The sequence below is a fragment of the Lonchura striata genome, chromosome 6 (genome assembly GCF_046129695.1).
Source record: "Lonchura striata isolate bLonStr1 chromosome 6, bLonStr1.mat, whole genome shotgun sequence".
In the NCBI taxonomy this organism is placed as follows: Eukaryota; Metazoa; Chordata; class Aves; order Passeriformes; family Estrildidae; genus Lonchura; species Lonchura striata.
This window is the reverse complement of record NC_134608.1, coordinates 23,647,080-23,669,096: the sequence shown is the minus strand read 5'-3', so window position 1 is coordinate 23,669,096 and position 22,017 is coordinate 23,647,080. Positions and strand designations below refer to the sequence as shown.

Below are 22,017 nucleotides of genomic sequence, written 5' to 3'. Positions count from 1 at the left end.
GCCTGATTTTCAGATACCAACTCAGATACAACTTCATTGCTAATTATAACACTCCAAGGCGAGCAGTGTCAGCTTTCCTGGAGGAAAGGTAGGGCGGGGTTCTGGCATGCACGGCTTGTCAGATGTGAGGCAGTCAAGCACACGAGCCAAAGTGTAATATTCAGACATCAAATTATGAGATAAAGTTCATAAGCAGGAGCCCTGGAGGCATTTACACATAAAGATACACAGTGGACATGGAAGTGGATTGGAGTATTTTTCTTGATACAGACAGGAAAACCCCTGTGAGTGGAAGTCACAGGGCCAAATTCTCAGAGGTGGTTAAGCCATTTTAGAACAATTTTTGGACTTATGTGTATTAAATAGCTTTCAGAATCTAAATTTCAGTGCTTTCTGAGCAATAAACTGTTTTTAATAGTCTTCAAAGGGTTGACTATGAAATTGTATTTAATAGTCTAAAGAAATTTATTATGAGATACTTTAGACTATACTTTTATATAATATAGCAGATACATTATTTAGTTTATTTTTATGTCAAATATTAAATAAAAAGGAGAATAAAGAGATGAGTGGAAAGCAGTAACAGCAGTGAGATGTGAGATGAGGCAGGTAAATCACGATCAAGTAGCATCTGCAGCTGGGTCTAAAAAAGACAGTTCATTTATTAGAAAAGGAACACACAAGATTTGTATTTCTAGTTCAATTATTTAAAATTATCTGTGTAAAAATTATGTTGGAAATGTGGATAATTAGAAAAGGTGTTTGCACACAAATGAAATCATACAGGTGTGTAGAAGATATCTAGAGAAAGTGCAGGAATAGTCCTGCAATTCCTCAGGGAGCAAGTAACCTTGATAATAGACTGCTTTTGTTAAAGGAGAAGATGGGTTCTAGAATTCCTAAAAGAAGCATACAATGGGTTTTCATAGGACAACAACAAAGTCAGAATAGCAATGCTGATTAGGGAGAAAATGAAGGCATTTCGAAAGTAAATTACTGTAGACAGTATTAGAGGCTCTTAATATTTCTTCCCTAGGTGCTTGAATGAATGCCAATGTCTTAATAGTGACTTACCTATAATATTTTACCTTTGCAACACAGAAGATACTTCTCCCAACTTAATATTTATTACACAGCAGGCCACATTGTCAGGTTAATCCTCTTCTGCAGTGATCCTTCCACATGTTTAGATGTTAACAGCACAGACCAAGTAAGGCAGCTATATACTTTCCATGAACAGCAGCCAGCAATTAGCAACTCATCTGCACTAGCATTTGGACTAGTCATTAGAACTATGTGTATAAAGGGCTGGTATAACTTGGTGAAGATGGCTGTGATCAAATTATGTGTACATGGAAACAGAAACAAGGCATTCCTTGAAACGCTATGTGAGGAAACTAGTACAGAGGTCCCTGAAATACTGTAAAAGGAAAATGTATACATGGGTTACAGGAGTTGCAGACCATCTCCTGTGAAGAGGGGAATAAAATCAACATCACACCTATGTAAGGTCTTACCAAGGAACAGTCATGGTCTGCAGAAATATATTAGCATGTTTTTAATTTGTAATCAAATTGCAAGGTGAGAATTTCCCTCTAGTGTATAGCAGAGGAAAAAAAACAAGGTACAAACATTAGTGAATGTACAGCAATTGCACTAATATAGAGCTGTCAGTTACAAGGCATTTTTACCTGAAGGCAGGATACAAAGTGTTCACATTCAGAACACTTAATGGTTACATTAGAACACTTAATGGTTACAAACATTAGAAGAATATTATTTTCCATGGATGTTTGAGTGAGATCCCTGCAGATCCTTCATGGCTGCATCATCTTTCAGGAACAAAATTAAAATACAGGTTCTCCAGCTCCAAATGCAGAGATTCTTAAAACCAGATTGTATATACCAAGTCTTACTCCTCTCTAGCAATAGGAACTTGCAGTCCCAAGAGTACATGACTGTGTTTGAGCAAATGTGACAAGGAGTCAATCAACCAACACAAGAAATACAGCTACAATCAGGACAGAAAGCCAACAGGCTGCTTTGTGATTAAAAAATGTGTTCTTTCTTCCTACTGACCTGTCGACTTAGTCTCCATTTTAGTCAGATGCACATGATGCTGTGACACAAAGATACATATACATGGTTATGTTTCTGCTTCCACAGTTTCATTATGGTGTAGGTTTGTATCCCTTAGCACAGGGAAAAGGCACCAAACAACTTTCAACTATAATGAAATTGCTGGCAAGCTTGAGCATACAAGCCCCAGACAGAAAAGGAACAGAAGTATTCAAGCTGTCAGAGGTACAGCAAAGGTCACTGTACCATACAGAAATTTCTTTCATCCTCAGACAAGCAATCAAATATGCTTTCCTGAAAAACCCATACAAAGCTATTTCCCAGTGTTTTGGAAACTGCTCGACAGGTGAATGACTGACAACTTGCTATCTTCATTGTATGTAAAGTCACTTCTATGAGACACCCAAGATGTCCCAGTTATGTCACTCAAAATGAGTACTCATCTTTGAGTAAAGTGAACTCAGAATCTTAATATGCAAGATAAAGAGGTAAATAAACCTGCTACAAGATGTAGCCAGGAGTGAGTCACTAAGGCTAAAGATACTGAAGTGAAAACCAGAGTTATGTTCAAGTTCACGGGGTCTGGAAAGAAACACAAATTAAGACCAATCTCAGTGGCTGCCCTTTCAGTTAGATAAGGTTATTTAGTCTTTGAAAGGTGGTATGGAAAAAATTAGTTCAGCTAACCAAAAAAACATTGACAGCAACAGAAAATTCAGACCATGAGTCACATGAGCCTGCACAGGAATAGATCCTTGAGACAAAGGAGCTTGCTATTCATTCCCAAGTAAAGGGTGATAGTCAGGACAAAGCTGGAAAGTGCAGCATAGAAGGGCACCAGGAACAGCATCTGCAAAGGCTGGTTTAGTTTCCCATAGTTGGCATAACCACAGCAGGCTTGGCAATGGTGGCATCTTCTTCTTTCCATTGAGAAATGATAGTTTTCAGCTGTGTATAGAACTGCACTCCCTGGAGGAAAGGAGAGATCCACATATCAGATATTTGGCCTTATTAATTCCTCAGGTCTACACTAGTGGTAAATCAAACAGTTTCTGCTTTATCTAAACAGGATTGAATTTTCTTCTCTGGAAACAATTCTTGTCAGCCTGTTCTTTTTACCAGTTTCACAAATTCTGATTCAGTGAGAAAGCTTGCTAGTTATTGCTCCCTTCTAAAATATCCTAAAAAGACCTGCATGTTTTTACTTAAGAGAAAAAGAAAGAGAAACAGGCTATGTATGATTGTGACATGCATTATGGTGCTGTGATCACTGTCTGGTTTTCTGTTTCCTGGTTGAAATGGCTTCAAAGTCTCCTCACTAATGAAGTCTGATGACCATCTCCCCATTGCCATTTATAACATGATTTATCACAATTAACCCAATAGAGTACTCTGAATCAGAAAGTTACCTGTTTGCCATAGAAATTGGTGTCCCCTCTGAAAGAAGCACGAGAGCCAGTGAAAGAGAACATGGGCAGAGGTACTGGGATTGGAACGTTGACACCCACCTACACCAAAGGAAACCTGCCATATTAGTCACAAGAAATAACAGATTGCAGAGCACTCTCCAAATGCTTCTGCATTTTGTTTTCTTATGTCTGAGGCTGGGTACTGCTGGCTGAGAGGGCAGCAATTACAGCTGAATGAACCCACTGTAAACAGTGAGGGCTAAAAGCAACAATCCTAGCTGGAACATACCTGCCCCACATCTACTAAGTGAGAATACTTCCGAGCTGTGGCTCCATTGGTGGTGAAGATTGCAGTTCCATTCCCATAGGGGTTATTGTTCACCATCTCAATGGCATCATCCAAAGTGTCTGCTTCCAGCACCACTAGAACGGGCCCAAAGATTTCCTCCTTATAGCAAGTCATGTTTGGCTGCCAATACAGACAGCAGAAAAATCAGTTTGTATAAAGGATATAATAAAAATATTGTAGAAATAGGATATAAGAAACACACGTGCTGTTAGTACTCATGATATTCCTAGGATTACTTATCATACTACATTGCCACAGGCCTTCCTTCAGTCCTCCTTACCTCTTCACCATTTCCCATGCCCTATCCTCTATCTAGTACACTAAAAGAGGCACCACTTTTCATCTCCAGAGTGCTTTCTGCTTTTACTGCCTGCATTACAAGGATTACTTAATTGACACTACAAGGGGAAGCTGAACCATTTATGGCCTTTCTACTTGGTGATCATTGATTACTGTCTGATTTGGATAACCCATTTTTCAGCTGACCCTGCAATACACACTTGCAAGCACTGGTTTTGGTCACCTCACCTTGACTTTGGCAAGGATTGTTGGTCCAACAAAATTGCCATTTTCATAACCCTTCACTTTGACATTACGTCCATCCAGGAGAAGGCTGGCACCTTCTTTTACTCCTTTCTCAATCAGACTGCAAACCCGTTCCTTAGCTTGGGGACTGATTAGAGGCCCAAGATCTGCTCCAGGCTGGTCTCCTGTGAAGAGACAGAGACACCAAATTTCTAACTCCGACAACTTCCCTTTCATAGGCATCTGGGAGATAACTACACTGGTAGGAAAAATCTGAAAATCCTGATGTTTCTGAGACATAAGAACACAGATTTGAGACACTGATGAACAGGAACAATAGCCTGCAGCTCTCATAATCAACATGGAATCACCAGAAAGCCAAACTTCAACAATAGATTCTTCTCAGGAAGGAAACTTTTCCCCTTCGCAGCACTTTATTGAACACAAACAAAATATAATTCCCCTAGAATTAGTAACAGTCTAGATTTTTCAAAGTATTTGTTTCCATTTTTCTTTTTTTATTGTATGCTTACTACCAATTGGAAGGATCTGGAAATCGGGTTGCTATATAAATGGCAGATATGAGTTAAACTACACTTAGGAGGATGTGTTAAACCTCCACATGTGAGGATTTAACCTCACATCTCCAGTTAAAACAAGACTGATCCTGTAAACATTGCATCAATCCCACAGCAAGCTGAAAACATGTTTCTACTTCCAAGTCTAGGGCTGGGTTTCCCAATCCAGATAATCTGCTAGCTCCTACCCCTACACATCAAACCACATTGGTGGTGCCAATAGCTCCAAGGGTCACTACACGGTATGGCAGATAAGCTGACCTAAAAAGCTATGGTTGTACAGAAGTGGGGAACCTTGTAAAAATTATCTCAGTCTATACCTGCATTTACTCGTAGATTTTTGGCTCTGTCCACAAGCTCTGGCAGCCATTTCTGAGCTTCTCCTACTAGAATTGCTGTAGACAGGGCCATGCAGCGTTGGCCAGCTGCTCCAAAAGCAGCTCCAACCAGCTGGTTCAAAGTGTTCTCTTTATTGGCATCAGGCATCACCACACCATGATTCTTGGCTCCCTGAAAAACAACACATACAGTCTCCTATTATTAACCACCCCAGACCGCTTCTTCTCTAGCCTCTGGCAATGATTTCTTATAGTAGCTATGATTCTACTACCAACAGGCTGGCAAGAGAGCAGCCTTATCACTTAGCTATCAGCAGCAAAGTTAGCTTCTGCTGCTGAGTGGTGTGGTCTCTCTCAACATTCACAGGCAACAGAGGTAGTCTATGTGCTCAAGTGTGCTCTGTTCAGAGACATTACCATGTTGGCCTGGACTCTCTTGCCATTCCGGGATCCTCTCTCATAGATGTACTCGCCAGCTTGATTAGATCCCACAAAGCTGATTGCTCTGATATCCGGATGGTCACAAATGAAATTCACAGCTTCAAACAGGAAATAATACATTATAACTGTGGTGCACAAATGCTCCCCTCTGTTCCCATCCCCACAGCACTAAATTTATGTATCTTTCTTATGAAAATTCTTGCTTCTGTGTTTCCTGCATCCGAGTTCCCTGAAAGCCTGTCTGTGTAACTTTTCACTCACTTCTCACGACACATACTCCTGCCCTGTCTTCATTCTCCTGGCTCTCTTACATCTCTACATACCTTGGGCACCTAGGGTGTCTGAGCAATGCCAAAGTGAAGTTACTGTTCTCTATTTGTATCATCATGTCCTGAAGCTACTTGTGTGCTCTAAAAAATAGCATGGTAGGAGCCAGGATACTGCCATCCGCTGTATAGTCAGTGAAGCATTTAATTATTGTTTAGGCTTCCTTGCGAAACCAAGATGATTTATCTACTTATTTCAGTTGCAGTTTAGGTTGCTAAGTAGACTTTGAGCACTTACATGCCTTGGGAACTCTGACCCAAATCCCCAAAATTTTGTCCACCATATCTCCTGAAAGATTTGGTGCAAGGTGACAGAGAATCTCCCACTCACCTTTAAGCTTTATCAATACAGCTGAAGCATCAGTCCAAACCTATCCAACAGCAGCAGTCTCAGACTCTCCAACTGGTACCTCCCACTGAGCATACAACACACCACATACACTCATCATCTCCCAGGAAGGGTTGTTATTACCTTCGTGTTGTCCATGGATAATATTCAGGGTTCCATCAGGGGCACCAGCATCCTGAAACAGCTTGGCAAGCAACATTAGTGCTCCTGGTACACGCTCAGATGGTTTCATCAAGAAGGTGTTTCCACAAACCATAGCCATGGGGAACATCCAGAGAGGAATCATGGCTGGAAAGTTGAATGGTGCAATGCCAGCACACACACCCAGAGGCAGGCGGTAGGTGTAAGTGTCCATGTCTTTAGTGATGGAGGGCATGGTCTCCCCAAGGATGAGGGATGTCACACTGCAAGCATGTTCAACCACCTCTGCAAGGGCAATATGCTGCTGGATGATCTGTTAACAATTAGTCCCCAAACTTTCTTTTCACTACTGCCTTGACCCACCTCTTTCTTCCAGACACTTCTCCCACAAATTGTGCTCCAGAAACTCCCTCTGCCAAGCATTGTGAACAAATTAGTAATGGATTCTCTCTTGACCACACCACACATCATCGTGATAGGAGCACAGACACAACAGCCCCAGTACAAAATGTACAGGTGTAGTATTATTGTACCACCTGGGACTCAACCTTAGACATCTGAGCACAGGTGAGAAATTCTTAACCCTTTTTAGTAATTTGCAGTCACTTGTGGAAAAAGCTCTAACAACTTGGAAGTGATTTAAAAATTATCTAAGAAAACTCTTCAGCTTAGAGCTACAATTGATACTTTTCTTTGAGTAGAGGGCTATAAAGGGATCAACATATACAGAGCAATCAGTTGCTCAGGAGACCTCATCCCTTCCTGTGGGTTCTCAAACCCCCTTTTTTAACAGGAGGAGCCAGCAGCTTACGGAGGCCTCGGAAAACATCTCCCTCAGCATCAGCCAGGGTCTTTCCTTGCTCAAAGGTGATGAGTTTGGAAATTTCTTTCTGAAAATGGAAAACACAAAGTTTATGAATGTTAGAAAAGTGCCTGCCCATGAAAAAGACAGAATTAACATAGAGTTGAACATCACAATGAATAGACTGAACACAACCCAGAAAAACCTATACTGACTGATTTGCTCCTTATAAACAAGAAGCCAATAACCCACCTAGGTGACATTTTAGAAAAAATCGTCATCGGATGGTTTGTATTCTAATGGTTTCAGGTATGACACCACATACAGACCAAAAAATCCATCAGGAAAATCCAAAAACATAGTAACATACTTGTCTTCATCAACTGACACATGTTCCATCAAGGCTCAAAGTTCCTTCTGTGGTCTCTTCGTAAAGGAACAAATTCAGAGCAATATTCCCTAAGAAGCGCTGCCTCTGTTACCATTTGATGAGAGAAGTGCTTTGCTGCACCTCTCGACAGTGTCTCAGTTGATTTCTCAATCATGGCAGCACCTCATCAAGAACACTGTAAACCCCAAGTCTCTCTCAATTTAGTTTCTGAAATCAGCTGCAATGCATTCAGCCATAGACATCACACACAGCCATGGGATCTCACCAGATTGTCTTTGATGAGCTGTTGATAGCGCAGGAAAATTTGCTGGCGACTCAAAACAGATGTTTCTGACCAGTTCCAAAAAGCCTTTTTGCAAGAAGCCACAGCTGCCTCCATCTCACTGGCTGTGGCTTTCGGTACACGGCCAACCACCTCATTTGTGGCCTGAAAGAGAAAACAAATTGCATCAAAACTCAGCTTTTCCTATGTGTTCCCACCAACCATTCAAGAGTTCTTTCACAGCACACACCTAATATTCTTGTTCTACAAGTTGTACTTCTGAGGGCACAGCACAAAGGAAATGCCTTCCTTGATTGCACACAAAAGGCCTGGGCTACAACTGGAGTAGTTCTGAAAACCTGCATTCCAAATATATCAAGCTAAGCACTCAGAAAACTACAAATGCAGTGCTGATTTCCAAGCTGGAGTTGAAGTGACTTGGCTATCTTGAAACTTCTAGACAGTATAAGGAAAAATTTTCCATGGACTATGGTCTTTTCCTCTCCATCGTCTTGGTTCATCTGGCTGTCCCTCTTGCACATTAAATGAGGCAATATTCCTTTGTGAAAAGCAGTACATGACTGCACATTTGCCATTGATATTAGCTTACCTATACCCCTAGGCCAAAGTACTATTTATATACAACCTTAATTCTATTGTATTTTAACTTCAAGCTTGGTGCCAGTTTAACCTCCTTCTAATGTTATCTTAAGAATTAAATCTGCTTTGACATGACAAAAATTTCAGATATATCAGTAAGACAGAAATTACTCAAAACAAGAGGAAGAAAATTAAACAAGAGCACTGCTTGCTACATAGACCAAATGAGCTTCATGAACATTACTTGCTGCTCTGATCATTTGCACAAAGCAAATGAAAATAGAGCTGTACAGAAAAGATTTAGAAACTGCTGTTTTAAAGGCTTACTAGGAAGGCCAGAGGATCAGAATTCTGAGTGCAACCTCATTTCCATTTGTCTTTGGTGGAGTACATAGACAACACAAGTGCTACTTATCTATTTTGCACTGCATAGCATCTAGCTCTGTGATTATTGTGCGTCAACAGATAGAAACTCTCTGAAAGGAGAGGAGCTTCAGCTGTTAGCATTTTTCACCTTTTTACTCTGAGAGTAATATCAGCCTCTATCAGGATTTCACATTCAGCTGGGATCAAATCACACCCAGTTGATTTCATATACAGAGTGAAAGACACCCTTCAGAAATCTGACATACAAAAAAATACATAACCAAAATTTAAGCTTCCTTTCTGGAGACCAGGGCCTTACTATGTGAGGGAGGTAAGGGTGATAGTAACTTATTCTGAAACTGATATTTCATGTGAAAAGGAAACTGAGAAGCTGTAGTCTGCTGAGTCTAAACCTTTCTCAAGAAATGTATGTTTTTCATCTGCCACATCCCTGAAGAGGCATAGACCTTTGTTTCACAGTGATCACTATTTACATAAGGTGAGAGCATTTCACTTACTGGGTTGTGGATATCAATCCATTCAGTAGTTTTGGACTCAATAAACTTCCCATCAATGAAGAGTTTGGTTGTTGGCTGTGGAGGTCAAAACACTGAAAAGTGAGTTATTTTTGTCTCAACATGCCTAAATGCCAATGTGCCATATTACATGCAAGCCTTTATCATTTACTGCTATGTGAACCACTAAAGTCTGTATCCAGTCTTCACAGCAAGACCCAGATAATTGCTCTCTGCCCCATTTTGCTCTCTTTACACCTAAATAGCCAAAATTCTTTCTAAAAGCAGTTATAGAAAAAAATACATTGCTCTGCTTATGTTTGGGATTGTTTCAATCTATTTAATCAAAACCTGAAAAACTGCAACTCATAAATGTTCAGAAGAAACAGTTAATAATTCACTTCATGGGAATTCTGTGAACCCAGTGCAGACTGTACCACTGTCCCATGTGCCTCCTTCCCATCAAGCCACTAAGCAGGTTCATCTTTCCAGTTTATAGCTTCAAGCAGAAAATTGGACTTTCCCCACCCCCTGCTTGGTCTTGCAACTAAGAGTAAGAAACCTGTATCTGTGGACTGTCCTGGCTGGCAGCACAGAAAACAAAACTTTCCCACTCAGATGAAGAGGAGGGACAAGGAAAGTTTGGAATAAGGAGTTCAGGCAAACATAGAACAGAACAGAAGGCAGAGGTAAAAGCTGTAATTAGCATTAGATAGGCAACAAAACTATACCATGCAGGAAAACAAATTGTGACTGTATAAATTAAGAAACTATAAAAGAGGAGTTGACATTGGGAGGTAAGGAGAGAATTAGAAGAAAGCAAGAACCAGTTAATCATGACACAAATCCATGACTTGGGGAGAACATGTAAGAGAAAGGGGAAATGGATCTTCTGTATGAATAACACAAATGGGACAGATCAACAGAACCAGGATATAAACCCAAATATATCATGAAAATGAAGAAATTATGATATGGAATTATGAAAGGGAGATGAGAACTTGGATGATATCCAAAGTGTAATGAAGAGACAGAGATCAGAGTAAGAATCAGGAACATAAATGGTACAGGGTGGACAAGTGATGACAGTGAAAAGTGGATGAAAGTGAAAAAAAATTAACAGCAATGTTAGTTGGACAAACTGAGAAAGCTTTGAGATGAGAAAGTTAGGATCAGAAGTATAAAATAAGTCTGTTAATGGACAAGCAAAACTTAATGATTTGGAAAGCAATGCTAGAAGAGAATTAAAATTAAAATGTTGCAGATGATTATGTAGCTGGACTCACACTTGGGGAAGAGAGGCAGAAATCTGTGCCTACAAAAACACAATCTCCTCTAGAACCTGGAAGAAAGCACAGGATATCCGAGTCCCTTGACCGAGTTTCCTGACTGTGAGAAAAGCTGCTGGTCTAAAGAATGACAAACTCCTATGGCTATCAATCACTCCATTAGCCTCAGTGCCACCGAGGCTAATGCAGTACAACCACAAGCGCCAATGCTTTATGACCCACATAGACTTCAGTGCAATGGAGTTAATGTCTTTTTCAAATTGATTAAAAAGGGTATCTCAAACATTGCACACGCAACAAAAAATACTTTAAGCAAGCCAGAAAATGGTGAATTAAAATTAATTGCACCTTTCCCATAACATCGCCACCTTTTTTTATGTAGAGAATGCACCTGCTGTGGGAACATGGACGGTAGTAAAGCAGACTACTTGTGGAATTCTGGTTTGGAGTTCAGAGAGTGTGCAGCCATGGACAGCAGAGGAAAAAAGGCAGTACAAGAACCAAAGTTGTTTGATACTGTCCGAAAGAAACCAGATCCTCTCTCTGTCGCAAATAGATGCATGAGGCCAGTCCAGAGCCACCAGGAGTACCGCGGGGTGAGGGCGGCCACCGCTCAGCTCCGCAGTCCGACAAATCGGACATGGAACTTTTTCCCGTCCCTCCCGTGGAGCGCGGGCGCAGAGCCGATGTTTGTTCCACCGGACCCGCCGGGGTCCAGCCGAGCCGGCGGGAACGGCCTCAGCGGAGCGGAGCCGAGGGCAGTGTCCGGCGGGCGGCGGCGCCCGGGGCTCTCCCGCGCCTCCCTCCCCGCCCACCGGCTCCGCTCCGCGGGACGGGCACTCACCACCGAGGAAGAGAAGGACGCGGCGACTGAGGTGGTCCAGGGGGCACCGGCTGTCCGCGGCAGCTGGACGGGGGCAAGCACAGACCACCTCAGGGCGGGTCAGGCAGCACCTCCCCCCGACCCCCCTCCGGCTGCTCCCGCCCGGAACCGACCCCCGCGGGGCCCCGGGGTCAGGTGAGCCTCGACCCCCCTGCGCCCCCCGAGCCGCCGGAGCCGCCCGGGGCCGGCCGGCCGCCTCACCCTGAGCGCCACGCGGCGCCGCCCGCCCCACGCTCCCCGCGCCGCCGCCGCCGCCGCCATCCCGGCCGAGGGTCCCCGCTCCGAGGCCCCCGGCCGCGCCCCCGCCCCGGCCCCGCCCCCGCGCGGCCAATCGCCGCCAGCAGCCGCTCTGGCCGCGCCCCCACGGCCCCCGCCCCCCGTGCCGGGCCGCGGATTGGCGGAGGGGGCCGAGCCGCCCTCCGAGCGTCACGGCCCGGCCCGGCCCGGCCCGGCCCCGCCCTGCGGCGGCCGCGAGCGCGGCGCGTGGGGCTGGGGGCGGGGCCTGCTTTCCGCTCCCGCGCGGCTCGGCCGCGGGCGCGGTCACGTGAGGCGCGCGCCATGGCGGCTCCGGCGGACGGTGAGGCGGGAGGGCCGGGCGGCACCGCCGCTCCCGCGCCGCTCCCCGCCCGCACTGCCCTCACCCCCTCTCTGTTGCAGGCGCCGACCTGGAGACCTCGCTGCTGAGCTTCGAGAAGCTGGACCGCGCCTCCCCGGACCTGTGGCCCGAGCAGCGTAAGTGCGGCGGGCCCGCGGCCCCGAGTCTGACAGCTCGGGGTGGGGTGGGGAGAGCCCGGCCGGGCCGAGCCGGGCCGGGCCTCCTTGGGGCAGCTGCACGGGCCGGGCCGGGCCGGGCCTCCTTGGGGCAGCTGCACGGGCCGGGGCGGGTGGCGGTGCCGCCCGCAGGAGCGCTCACCCCGTGCCAACCTCCGCTTTCTCTCCCCAGTGCCCGGGGTTGCCGAGTTCGCCGCCTCCTTCAAAAGCGTGAGTGAGCGCTGCTTTGCCTTTCCCTTTCGCGTTTCTTCCTTCCGTGTAATAGTAGATCGGCAGGTTCTCTTGCGCGCTTTACATCTTCTATGAACCGTATCTCAGCAATAAGTCCAATATATGCTACAATATAGCTTTTGGTTTTAATGTATCTTTTATATATGTGTTTCTTTTTATGCCTTCTGTAGTTCACTGTGTATGAGAATTATACTTTGAAAGCAGTAAAGGCTTTTAAACGTCAGAAAATCCTATTTTTCATACTGATTTTTTGGCTTGTGAATGGTGGCATGCCGTTTTTAACTCTAAAGTGTCCAGGAAAAAGCAAGATTAAACATAAAGGTATTTCTATGGCACACACTCTCGCATTTTTGCTGTTGTTGTAACTAGTTTTCAATACAGATCGTACTTCATTGTATAATTCTAAGAATGGACTTTTCTGAATATGAACTTCTATTTTTTTCAAAATAGCCCATTACAAGTTCTCCCCCCAAGTGGATGGCTGAATTAGAAAATGATGATATTGATATGTTGAAGGGTGAGTATGAATATTGTGGGCAAGAATTAAGGTTGCCAAAGCAGATGGGAATTCAGTAGTTACTAAGAGGCTTAAAACACTTGTTCTTTAAATGTTTTGGTGGTGGCCTTATGGCCTGAGATCTCTAGCCATCATATTTGCAGAATCTCCAACTCATAAGTCTCTTCATCTTGTTAATGATAGACATTTTCATTAAACCAGTTATTTCCAAGAGCCTATCCAGATATCAGTGGCAGGCTGATTTTTCAAGATAAGCAATGTAACATTGTGTATATTTCAGTCACCTCCCATAGCCTTTTTATCACCATATAAGTATAGTGAGCATCTCCTGCATTTTGAGAAGTAGCATTAATTTTTTGGAGGGGCTCAGCTGATCAGTTGGTGAGTAGCTTAGACTTGTTGATTGACTTGTTCAGAGATGCTCTACGTGTGTGTGTTCCCTCACAGATCCAGGAGCTCCAATGCAACGGTGAGGCTGTACAGGCAAGTTACAGCAGGATTAGCTAGCATGTACACTTTCTTCATGGTGCAGCTGTTAGTTTGCAGTCAATATCCTTCAGCGTGCTCTTCCTGTCATGAATTCTGAATGATGGTGTGTGATCGTGTCACAGTGACATGTCACAGCTACAGAGTGAAAGTGAGACAATTTAACTCTGACTCACTCCAAGAAATGTGCTTGAACTCACGTTATTAATGCAAAATAAGTCCATTCCCTTGCTACTTTTATATAGCTTGTTCATGTTGCAGTGTGAACTTAGAGGAACTTCTAAAGTATAGGTCAAATTACTCTTTGCAATGGTGGCAGATCAAATCACGAACTAGAGTCATGGCTGCCTTTCTCCGTACTTTAAAATTAGGAGTGGAGTCAGCTTGAATTTTGAATGTACGCTGTTCACTGAAACAGATCCTGACAGAATTAAGGCTTGAAAGTGCTCTGTGAAGTACTAAACAGGTGAACTGCTATTGGAGGACTATAGAGAGGGTTAAAATTCGTCTTTTTCTCTCTTTTTAAGAGCTGGGGAGCCTTACTACAGCTAATCTGATGGAAAAAGTTCGTGGCCTGCAGAACCTGGCTTATCAACTGGGACTGGATGAATGTAAGTGCTGTACACAGATATGACTGACTGCATTCCAAATCTTTCCACTAAAGCATGTGCCTGTACATTGGTAGCTGGAAAAGTGTGTTGACAGATTTGGCAAGTGTTTTACAGTGACCTCCTGCAACAGGATGAGAGAATGAACTTACATCTCCAACTTACAGCCTACCTGCATGGGGGAAGATGTGTGTCTGGTGTTACCCAGTGGCACAGAGACTTCTGTTCCTGAGTTAACATTGTGTTACATAAATCAGGTCACTTTGCTTAATTTCCCACTCAAATTCTAAAGGTATTTCTCAAAATAATTGTGGCAGTACTTCTCTCAAATTTCATGCACTGCCTCCACAGGGAAATTTGTGTATAGGATTCTCCTGTCACTTTGGTATTCATACTGCTTTCTGCTTCTGTAGCTGTTACTTTTTTTACACTCAGTTGTGGTGGGCAGTGATGTCATTGAGTAATAAAGATGACTTTCATCCCAGTTGCAAACAGCCAACTCTTTCTGTGTTTTTTTGAAAAAAGAGCTCCTTTCATTGTCTCATTTAGGACTCCTGTTAACAGGTTGATATAGCTTTGAGGATATCAAGAATATTGTGGAGTTGGTTTTAATACTACCCATACATACCAACACATTTTTTTTTCTGTTTAGACCCTGGTTGTAATTACTCTTGGGCTACATGAAGCACCAAAAGTTTCAAGTCTTTCACCTTGCTTTTAGTGGGTACTACAACTTAGTAATAAACCTTTAGAGTCTTTCTGACTGCAGACATAGGATAGCCTAATGCATTCTTAATAACAAATCATTAAGCTTGTTTTAACCTACTTTGAGTTTATTTTACTTTCAGTGCTAATATCTGTTAAGACTGTGTGAAGCATTTGGAGTAGAAGTTAAAGTATAACAGTGTAAAACTGAGTCAAATTCAAAGATTGGCTGATGGTTTGCTTTCTCAGTTAAGTTACAGGCTCTGATGTCAGACAGTGTCATTCTGCTAAATGGACTTTAGCAGAGCCTGAGTTGCAGTAAAGCTAGGGAGGTGTTTGTTTCCTTACTGCATGTGTAATACCTGTTACATGTGGTTCCATTTATTTTTACTGAGAACAAGTGCATATATAAATAAGACAAAGTGGGTGAAAACTGAAATACGAGGTTCAACAGTTATAACTTAAGTCTTGAATTTTCAACCTTTATGACAGTTTTCCATGCTTGTAACTTCTTCTCACTGAAGGCAGTTTTCCTTTACTGTAATCTATTTACTATTTTGTGTGTTGTAATGTACATTTATCTTTGAAAATTCTTACCAAAAATTAGTTGTGGAATTTGAACAGAAACTGCTCAGGACTGTTTTTCCTAATACTGTCCTTAGGTTATTTTCTCTTATGGACCTCAAATAAGTGAGAGAACAATAATAAAAAAAAAAAAAGCCAAAATATCTGTTCATTAAAGTTAAGAGGCTTGTGGTTTTATCTCAGACGTATATAGTTTGGTTATTTCTCTGTACTGAAATGTACTGGTCCCCTCTTGACTTGGCCGGTGCATTGACGCTGGCTGTCAAAAGCAGGACAAAGCCTGCTGCTGACCAGTCTCCTCTAGATGGCAGCATGAGGCCTGCCTCCCGCAGAAGTTTTGCTTCTTTTTTATAAAACTCTGACATTTCAGTTATGGTTTGAAGCTGTTCTTCCCAAGATTGTTTTTTGTGACATATTTTCTTTTCAAAATGTGCACTATCTTTTTTTATGGCATTTTCAAATGTTTCATCAGCAGTGAGGTTGAGAGAATCCTGCTTCATTGTATTAGCAACTTTTCCTTCCAACTCTTCTAGATCCCACCTCAAATACTTCATATTTTCAAATACTTGTATTTTTATCCAAGTTATTAATTATGTGCTGTGCAGGACCAGGGTGATTCCTGCAGCACTCCATGAAAAATGTATCTATTGAGTGACATTGCAATCATCTTGTGAGATCTGTTATTGTTATACCCAGTTCACAACATACTTTACATCAATTTTGCATTAGAATTCATTAGGCAAAGTGCTGTGGGACTGGATACCTTTCAAAAAGTTTATTTATGGAGGTACTATTGCAACATTAGCATTGAAATCTGAATAATTGATTTGGCATTATGTAGTTTGATTAATTATTAATTACTGAGTTACATGCCTTGTTTCTTGAATTCATATGAACTCTCTTACTATTTTGCCTGTATAAGTGGGCTTTCTTGACAAGTTTGGAACAGATGTATTGAATATTTTGTCCAGCTTGATGGGACATCTGGATGGCTTTCATCTAGGAACAGTTGAATACCGTTGCCTGAATCCCACATTTTTATTATCTACAATCCCAGCTGTCCCAACTTTTTGGCCATGGATTTTTCAGTTCCTCCTTTCGTTCTGTGCTTTTCACATATTTCCTTTCTCTACAACTAACTTCCTCCCCTTTTTTTACCATAGGGGTTAACTTTACTTTCCCTAACTAACCCTATCTAGTTTGTTGACTGCCCCATGGCTTCTGTGAATCAATTTAATTTATCAACATATAATTTAGCTTTTCTTTCCAGCTTGTTCTACCATTTTCTTCCTGGCATGTTAGTAGCTGGATTCTTGCTTGAAGTATTCCTTGCAGAATATTCTTCTCTTCCTTAGCACAGGATTCATATCAAAGTATAGCCTTCCTTGAATGAAGCAGGATTTTTGTAGCATAAACCATTTAAAATTTTTTTTTTACTTTTCTCTTTAAAGACAGACTTGGGTCTCTTTTGTGTATTTATTCTTTGTTAAAAGGTGATTCTGGAGTTCTCTAGAAGCTTCCAGGCTCAGGTCCTTGTATCAAGAAAGCCTTTTAAAAATAAATTCTTTTTCATCACTTTCTCTGAGGTTTCAGCTTGTGTTTCCTTGTCTGCTTTTTAATTTCTGTAAAATTCTACCTCATCATTTTGCTTGTAGCTGCTTTTCTCTGTTTGCTTTGGTTCTCAGAATCACAGAAACATTTAGGCTGGAAAAGACCTCCAAGACTATGAAGTCCAACTTTCTCACATTAGAGTTTCTACTTTCCTTTGGTTAATTATTTTATTGGTTTTAATAATCGAAACCATTTTTAGTATTTAAAATCCTGCTTTGTGTCAGTTTTACTGTTCCCATTAAAGTGGGTATTTTAAGGGAGAAGGAATTTGGCTCAATGAATAAACTGACTTTTAGTTGTTCATGCAGTTAAGGTGACTGAGAGGCATAGTAGCTCTTCTGAATGTGAGCTGCAGCCACTCAGTGAGTCTCATTGCTGAGTTTGGGGAAGAAAAAAGAAGAAAAGTCTTGTTACAAACTTTTTCCTTCTCTTCTGTGTCCCTTAGTTTTTCCACTTGCAGGCTTTGCTTGGAGTGGAGTAGTGAGCACTGGCAGAATGAACAGACCCCAGCTAATGTGGCAAGCAAGAGGGAAATAATTATTTTATGGGAGCCCAGTCACAGACCCTGACTCAATGTTTGTGGCCCACAAAGCAGCAATTTTCAAAACGATTAATGTAAACTGCAAATTTAGATTGAAAGCTCTGTTTTTCCACTGTATGACCCATTGCACCTTTTAGAGTATCTGAGTCAAAGTGGACTTGAGACGTATTTTGAAGTCTTGGTTTCATGAACAGGCAACTTTGAGAAGTCCATGTATTTAAAGAGATGTCCTGTCATCCTTTGGGATATATGTATACAGAAAGGTGTATCTGAGAACTACATACACAGAGGAAAATGTTTTTCTTATAACAAACCTAAAAGTTTGGTTTTCTCCAAACTTCAGAAGAAAGCTTAGGTATAAAAGATGTGTAGTATGGGAGAATGGGAAAGGCACTCTTGTCACTGAAGGAATGTGGTTGTCCAGGGACATTTTGAAGTTTCCCTGTGCTATTGTTTTCCTGTGACTCTCTGATATTTTTCAGATAACACCTGCTATACTGATTCAGAAGTCCTGAAATGTAAATATAGATAGCAGGTTATCACAGCCATGTGTCTAAAATCTCACTGCTGCCAGAATGCTTATTTAGCCACTATGGTATCACAGTACTGCTCCAGTGATACTGTCAGTGTGAGACTTCTGCAAAGCCTGTTCTTCTTAAACCCCAATATCTTTGTGAAGGCAATGATGCCTTAGTGTTGTGTGTGCCTTAAACATTAGAAAATGTGGGATAACTGACCAAACAGATATGAATATAATTTAGAATTTCCCTGTCAGTGATTTTTGCCAGTCTAATCTCTTGTGTTAGATTAGATTAAAATTTTTTTTGGAGTTGAAGGCAGTTTGTGATGTTCTTGGTGTAAAATTAGGAATGAGTGTGTTATCCAATGTCAAATCCTCATATTCTTTCAAGAGGAATGAGACAGTTCCCAAGCATGCTCAACCAAGTCTCTTTATTTATAGTTTCCCATGGTTTTGTGCACCCTGGCTTTCACTAGCTTCTAGCAACTTTGCTCCTATTTTCTTTGTAACGCTTATTTATTTTCCATATATGTTAAAGCAAATTAAAAAAAGGGTGTAGTTGAAGAGCTGTTTAATCGAGGGCCCATGGATTAGACCTGGATGACCTTGGGGATTGCAGGTGAACAGCAAAAGGTTGATCATCTTGTAGCACCAGATTGATAGAGGAACAGCCAGTTCAGGTTTAGTCACTCAGTGATCATTTTCTTTAATATGAAGAATAAGTAAATGGCTAGGGTTTTTTGGCCTGGAGAGAAACAGCTGATGTAGCATGTGAAAAAGATCTCTAAAACATTAATGCAGAGAAAGGGTGGATAGGGAATGACTTCTCATAGTATGGGAGCCAGAGAGAATAAAAGAGTGTGTTGGGACAGACATGAGAAGATACTTGTGTTGTGAATTGAAGTCAGAACACATCACCAATGGAGCTTGTGATCTTGGAGTTTCTTACTCAGTAATGAGAAAAATGATTGGAAGATAAATCTTTCCAGGGTGTCTGACTGCTGTGGAGTCCCCAGTGGCTTGGACATCTTGGAGATGAAGAAAGCAGAGAGAGATTACTGTGCAGGTACAGCTGTGTGCCTCCCTGCACTTACGCTCCTCTATAGATGTTTGCCATTGGCATGTCAGTCAGGGTGGTGGGTTGGAAGGACCTTTTGTTTGACAATGGATATTTTTGGGTATTTATTTTAGTAATAGGCTAAACTGCCTGGTAGTTAAGCAACCACTGCCAGAAATCTCTGAGGGTTCCCTGTAATGGAGGGACTCTTCCAGAGACAGCAAGAGATGGATGGGCACACAAATGAAGAACAACTACCTTGCTCTCAAGTTAAGCTGTCCTTGGTTTTGAATTGTAGTCCTCTGCAACCTCAGCAGCCTCTGAAATTTCTGGAATATCATAAAGGAGTCCTCTGAATTCCAAGCTATGTACAGATTGCCGCTTTTCCTTAGATTGGTAGTCTTCGTTTTTCATTTGTCATTTCAGATAAATGCTATCTGTTGTGATATCTTAACTGCAAGTTCAGCTTTTTTGTAGGTTTGGAGGGGCAGAGCAGTTAATCAGGATTTAACTGTAGCATTTTTTGAGTATACACCCTTAGTTCTGTCAGTGATCCTTGCAGGCTATGTCATTGAGTTTTGGATGGTGTTTATTTTTTTACTTCATTTTGATGCTGATCATAGGTAGGATATGTTTAAATTGGGCTCCATCTTTGGTGGACTGAATTTCTCAAACTAGGGGACTGGGCCTGACAGTTGCTACGTTTGAACTTTGTATATACAAAGTTGCTGAATTAGAATCAAAATAAGATAATTAGGGAAGATAAAGTATCCTTTTACTGAAATACCTTTTTCCTTTTGTGTAATGGATTGGCTTGCCTAGGGGTGTCTCCATGGAGCATGAACATGTAGCCTTTTCAGGCTCCATGCAAAACACCTGGCCTTTGTACCCAAACAGACTTATCAATGATGTAATTGATCAAAGAAAAATATTTTCTCATCATAGCCACTTTTTCTTTAGTCCTGGCAACACAGAGGCTTTTTAAGCTCAGAAGCCTTACTTTACATTTGTGAACATGGCCTCACTTCTGCATTACAGTTGCCTGGTGCTCTTTCTGGTGTGTATGTACAGTTTGCAACAAAACATTTCAGGTTCTTATATTTGTAGGAAAACAACATATGAACAGATGTGTAAGTAAAGAGTGCTTTAAAATGTCTTATGACATCTTCTGAAATCTCTTGTTGCTCCATTTTAGTAAAAGCTGTATGTCCACTCTGTAGTCTGGAGAGTTGCATGGAAAAGTGAACTGGACTCATGTAGTTTCTTACTTGTCAAAATGAGATTTTGGAACTTTGTAGAAGAGCTGACTCTTTCTATAACATGAACTCTTTCCCTATTTCCTTGGGGAAGTAAGACTATCTAAAGTGTTGTGGTGGAGATGGAGAAGAGAACTGCCTTTTGGAGACACAAGAAGGAAATAAAGTGAAAGAGTAGCGTGTGATTTGGATCCACATCCCACAGCAGTCTCAGTGCCAGTTATTATGAAGATACAGCAGTGTTTTTACCATCTTGACTGCTGTCAAAAGAGTGAAGAAGATGCTCACTTTTTCTTTGTTAAGAGCTGGCATCTCCAGAAGTACCATGCTTCTAGCACTTGTGTGCTTGTATTAGTTTGAAACATCATGGAAGCAAATGTGTTTTGGACTGCCTACATTGTTCTAAATATGTTTGGCTTGGAAGAGAGCCATGTCTGCCAAGTCTAGTGCTTGTTATGTTCTTAAACAAAATTTTCTTTATGTACAAGGTGAACTGTCCTGCATAAAAAGAAGCACTTTGAAGTGTGTGTACTTCAATTATTTCTGCTCTGCTTAGAATTTTCTTTGTAGGCACTATTTTTTTTTTGGTTAGTTTTCTGCATTCCCTGCCTTGCTGAGTAGATCTTCATCATGTTTCAGTTTTGCTTGAAAGCGTATTTCTCACTTATTTTGTTATTTAGTACAGTGTCTGGCAAGGACTTTATGCGAAATAGTACACTTCATGTGCTTCAAAGCTTGAAGGCAGAGTTTTACATCTGCACAACAAAATTATGCTCTTTAGACATGGGATTTCTGTAATACACAGCTTGAGGTGTTACTTAGTGTTAGTAGGCTTCTCCCATAGAATGTGTCACATTTTGGGTGGTTCATTTTTGGGTTAGGGGATGATCACAGAGAATTTCAGGAGCTCACAGTCAGCTGAAATGGTTGGTTTAGTTTTTCACAGTAGGAAAAATATAGAGGCTGTTTTCAGTTTACATTTATAGTAATTCTTGGGCCTTATTTGATTGTTTCAGAGAGGTGAAAAGAACACCTAAATTGTCTGTTAAGATGTTTATATGGCTTGTCACCACAATATCCAAGGTGCTATGATCTCCATGTGAAACCTTGGCCTTTCTCCTGATTCTTTTTACACTCTCCTCCCACACTGTAGATCTACTGCTTCATTTTAATGCACATTGCTGTGGTAAGAGATACTCTGCATCTGCAGAGGGACAAGGAAATCACCTTTCCTTATACTGTTTGTTGGGTGGCTTATTTACAGGCAGGATTTTTCTGGGGCACCTCCTGTTGGAATAGTGAGACATCAGAATGCCAGCTTGAAATTGCAATTCATACATGATCTGTGAATTGGCTAATTCTGACATGTAGGTAGTTAAGAAATGATTACAGTCAGAGGAGTCGTGACCTCAACTTTTCATCATCTCCATTGGCTTGTGCCCCAGTTTGGAAGTGAAGGAGGCATGGGAAGTTTTAATTGTACCTG

At 41.7% G+C, this 22,017-nt stretch overlaps 2 protein-coding genes across 2 annotated transcripts in view; one reads left to right on the top strand and one right to left on the bottom strand.

The window, feature by feature from the left end:
- Positions 1-1,543: 1,543 nt before the first annotated feature.
- ALDH6A1 (aldehyde dehydrogenase 6 family member A1) lies at positions 1,544-11,918 on the bottom strand. Its single transcript, XM_021542752.3, has 12 exons — positions 11,845-11,918; positions 11,605-11,667; positions 9,475-9,549; positions 7,994-8,155; positions 7,347-7,425; positions 6,518-6,820; positions 5,696-5,817; positions 5,261-5,450; positions 4,366-4,547; positions 3,778-3,957; positions 3,489-3,587; positions 1,544-3,048 (listed from the first exon to the last, which is right to left on the bottom strand). Exons 1-12 carry the CDS (start codon positions 11,902-11,904, stop codon positions 2,944-2,946), a joined length of 1,620 nt encoding a protein of 539 aa, XP_021398427.2. The 5' UTR covers positions 11,905-11,918; the 3' UTR covers positions 1,544-2,943.
- Positions 11,919-12,126: 208 nt separating this feature from the next.
- Positions 12,127-22,017, top strand: part of LIN52 (lin-52 DREAM MuvB core complex component) — a 39,727-nt gene continuing 29,836 nt past the window's right edge. The window contains exons 1-5 of the mRNA XM_021542753.3: positions 12,127-12,220; positions 12,301-12,375; positions 12,587-12,624; positions 13,096-13,162; positions 14,176-14,259. Of these exons, the coding sequence (XP_021398428.1) occupies positions 12,202-12,220; positions 12,301-12,375; positions 12,587-12,624; positions 13,096-13,162; positions 14,176-14,259 (283 nt within the window). The 5' untranslated portion in view covers positions 12,127-12,201. The remainder of the gene's footprint in view (positions 12,221-12,300; positions 12,376-12,586; positions 12,625-13,095; positions 13,163-14,175; positions 14,260-22,017) is intronic.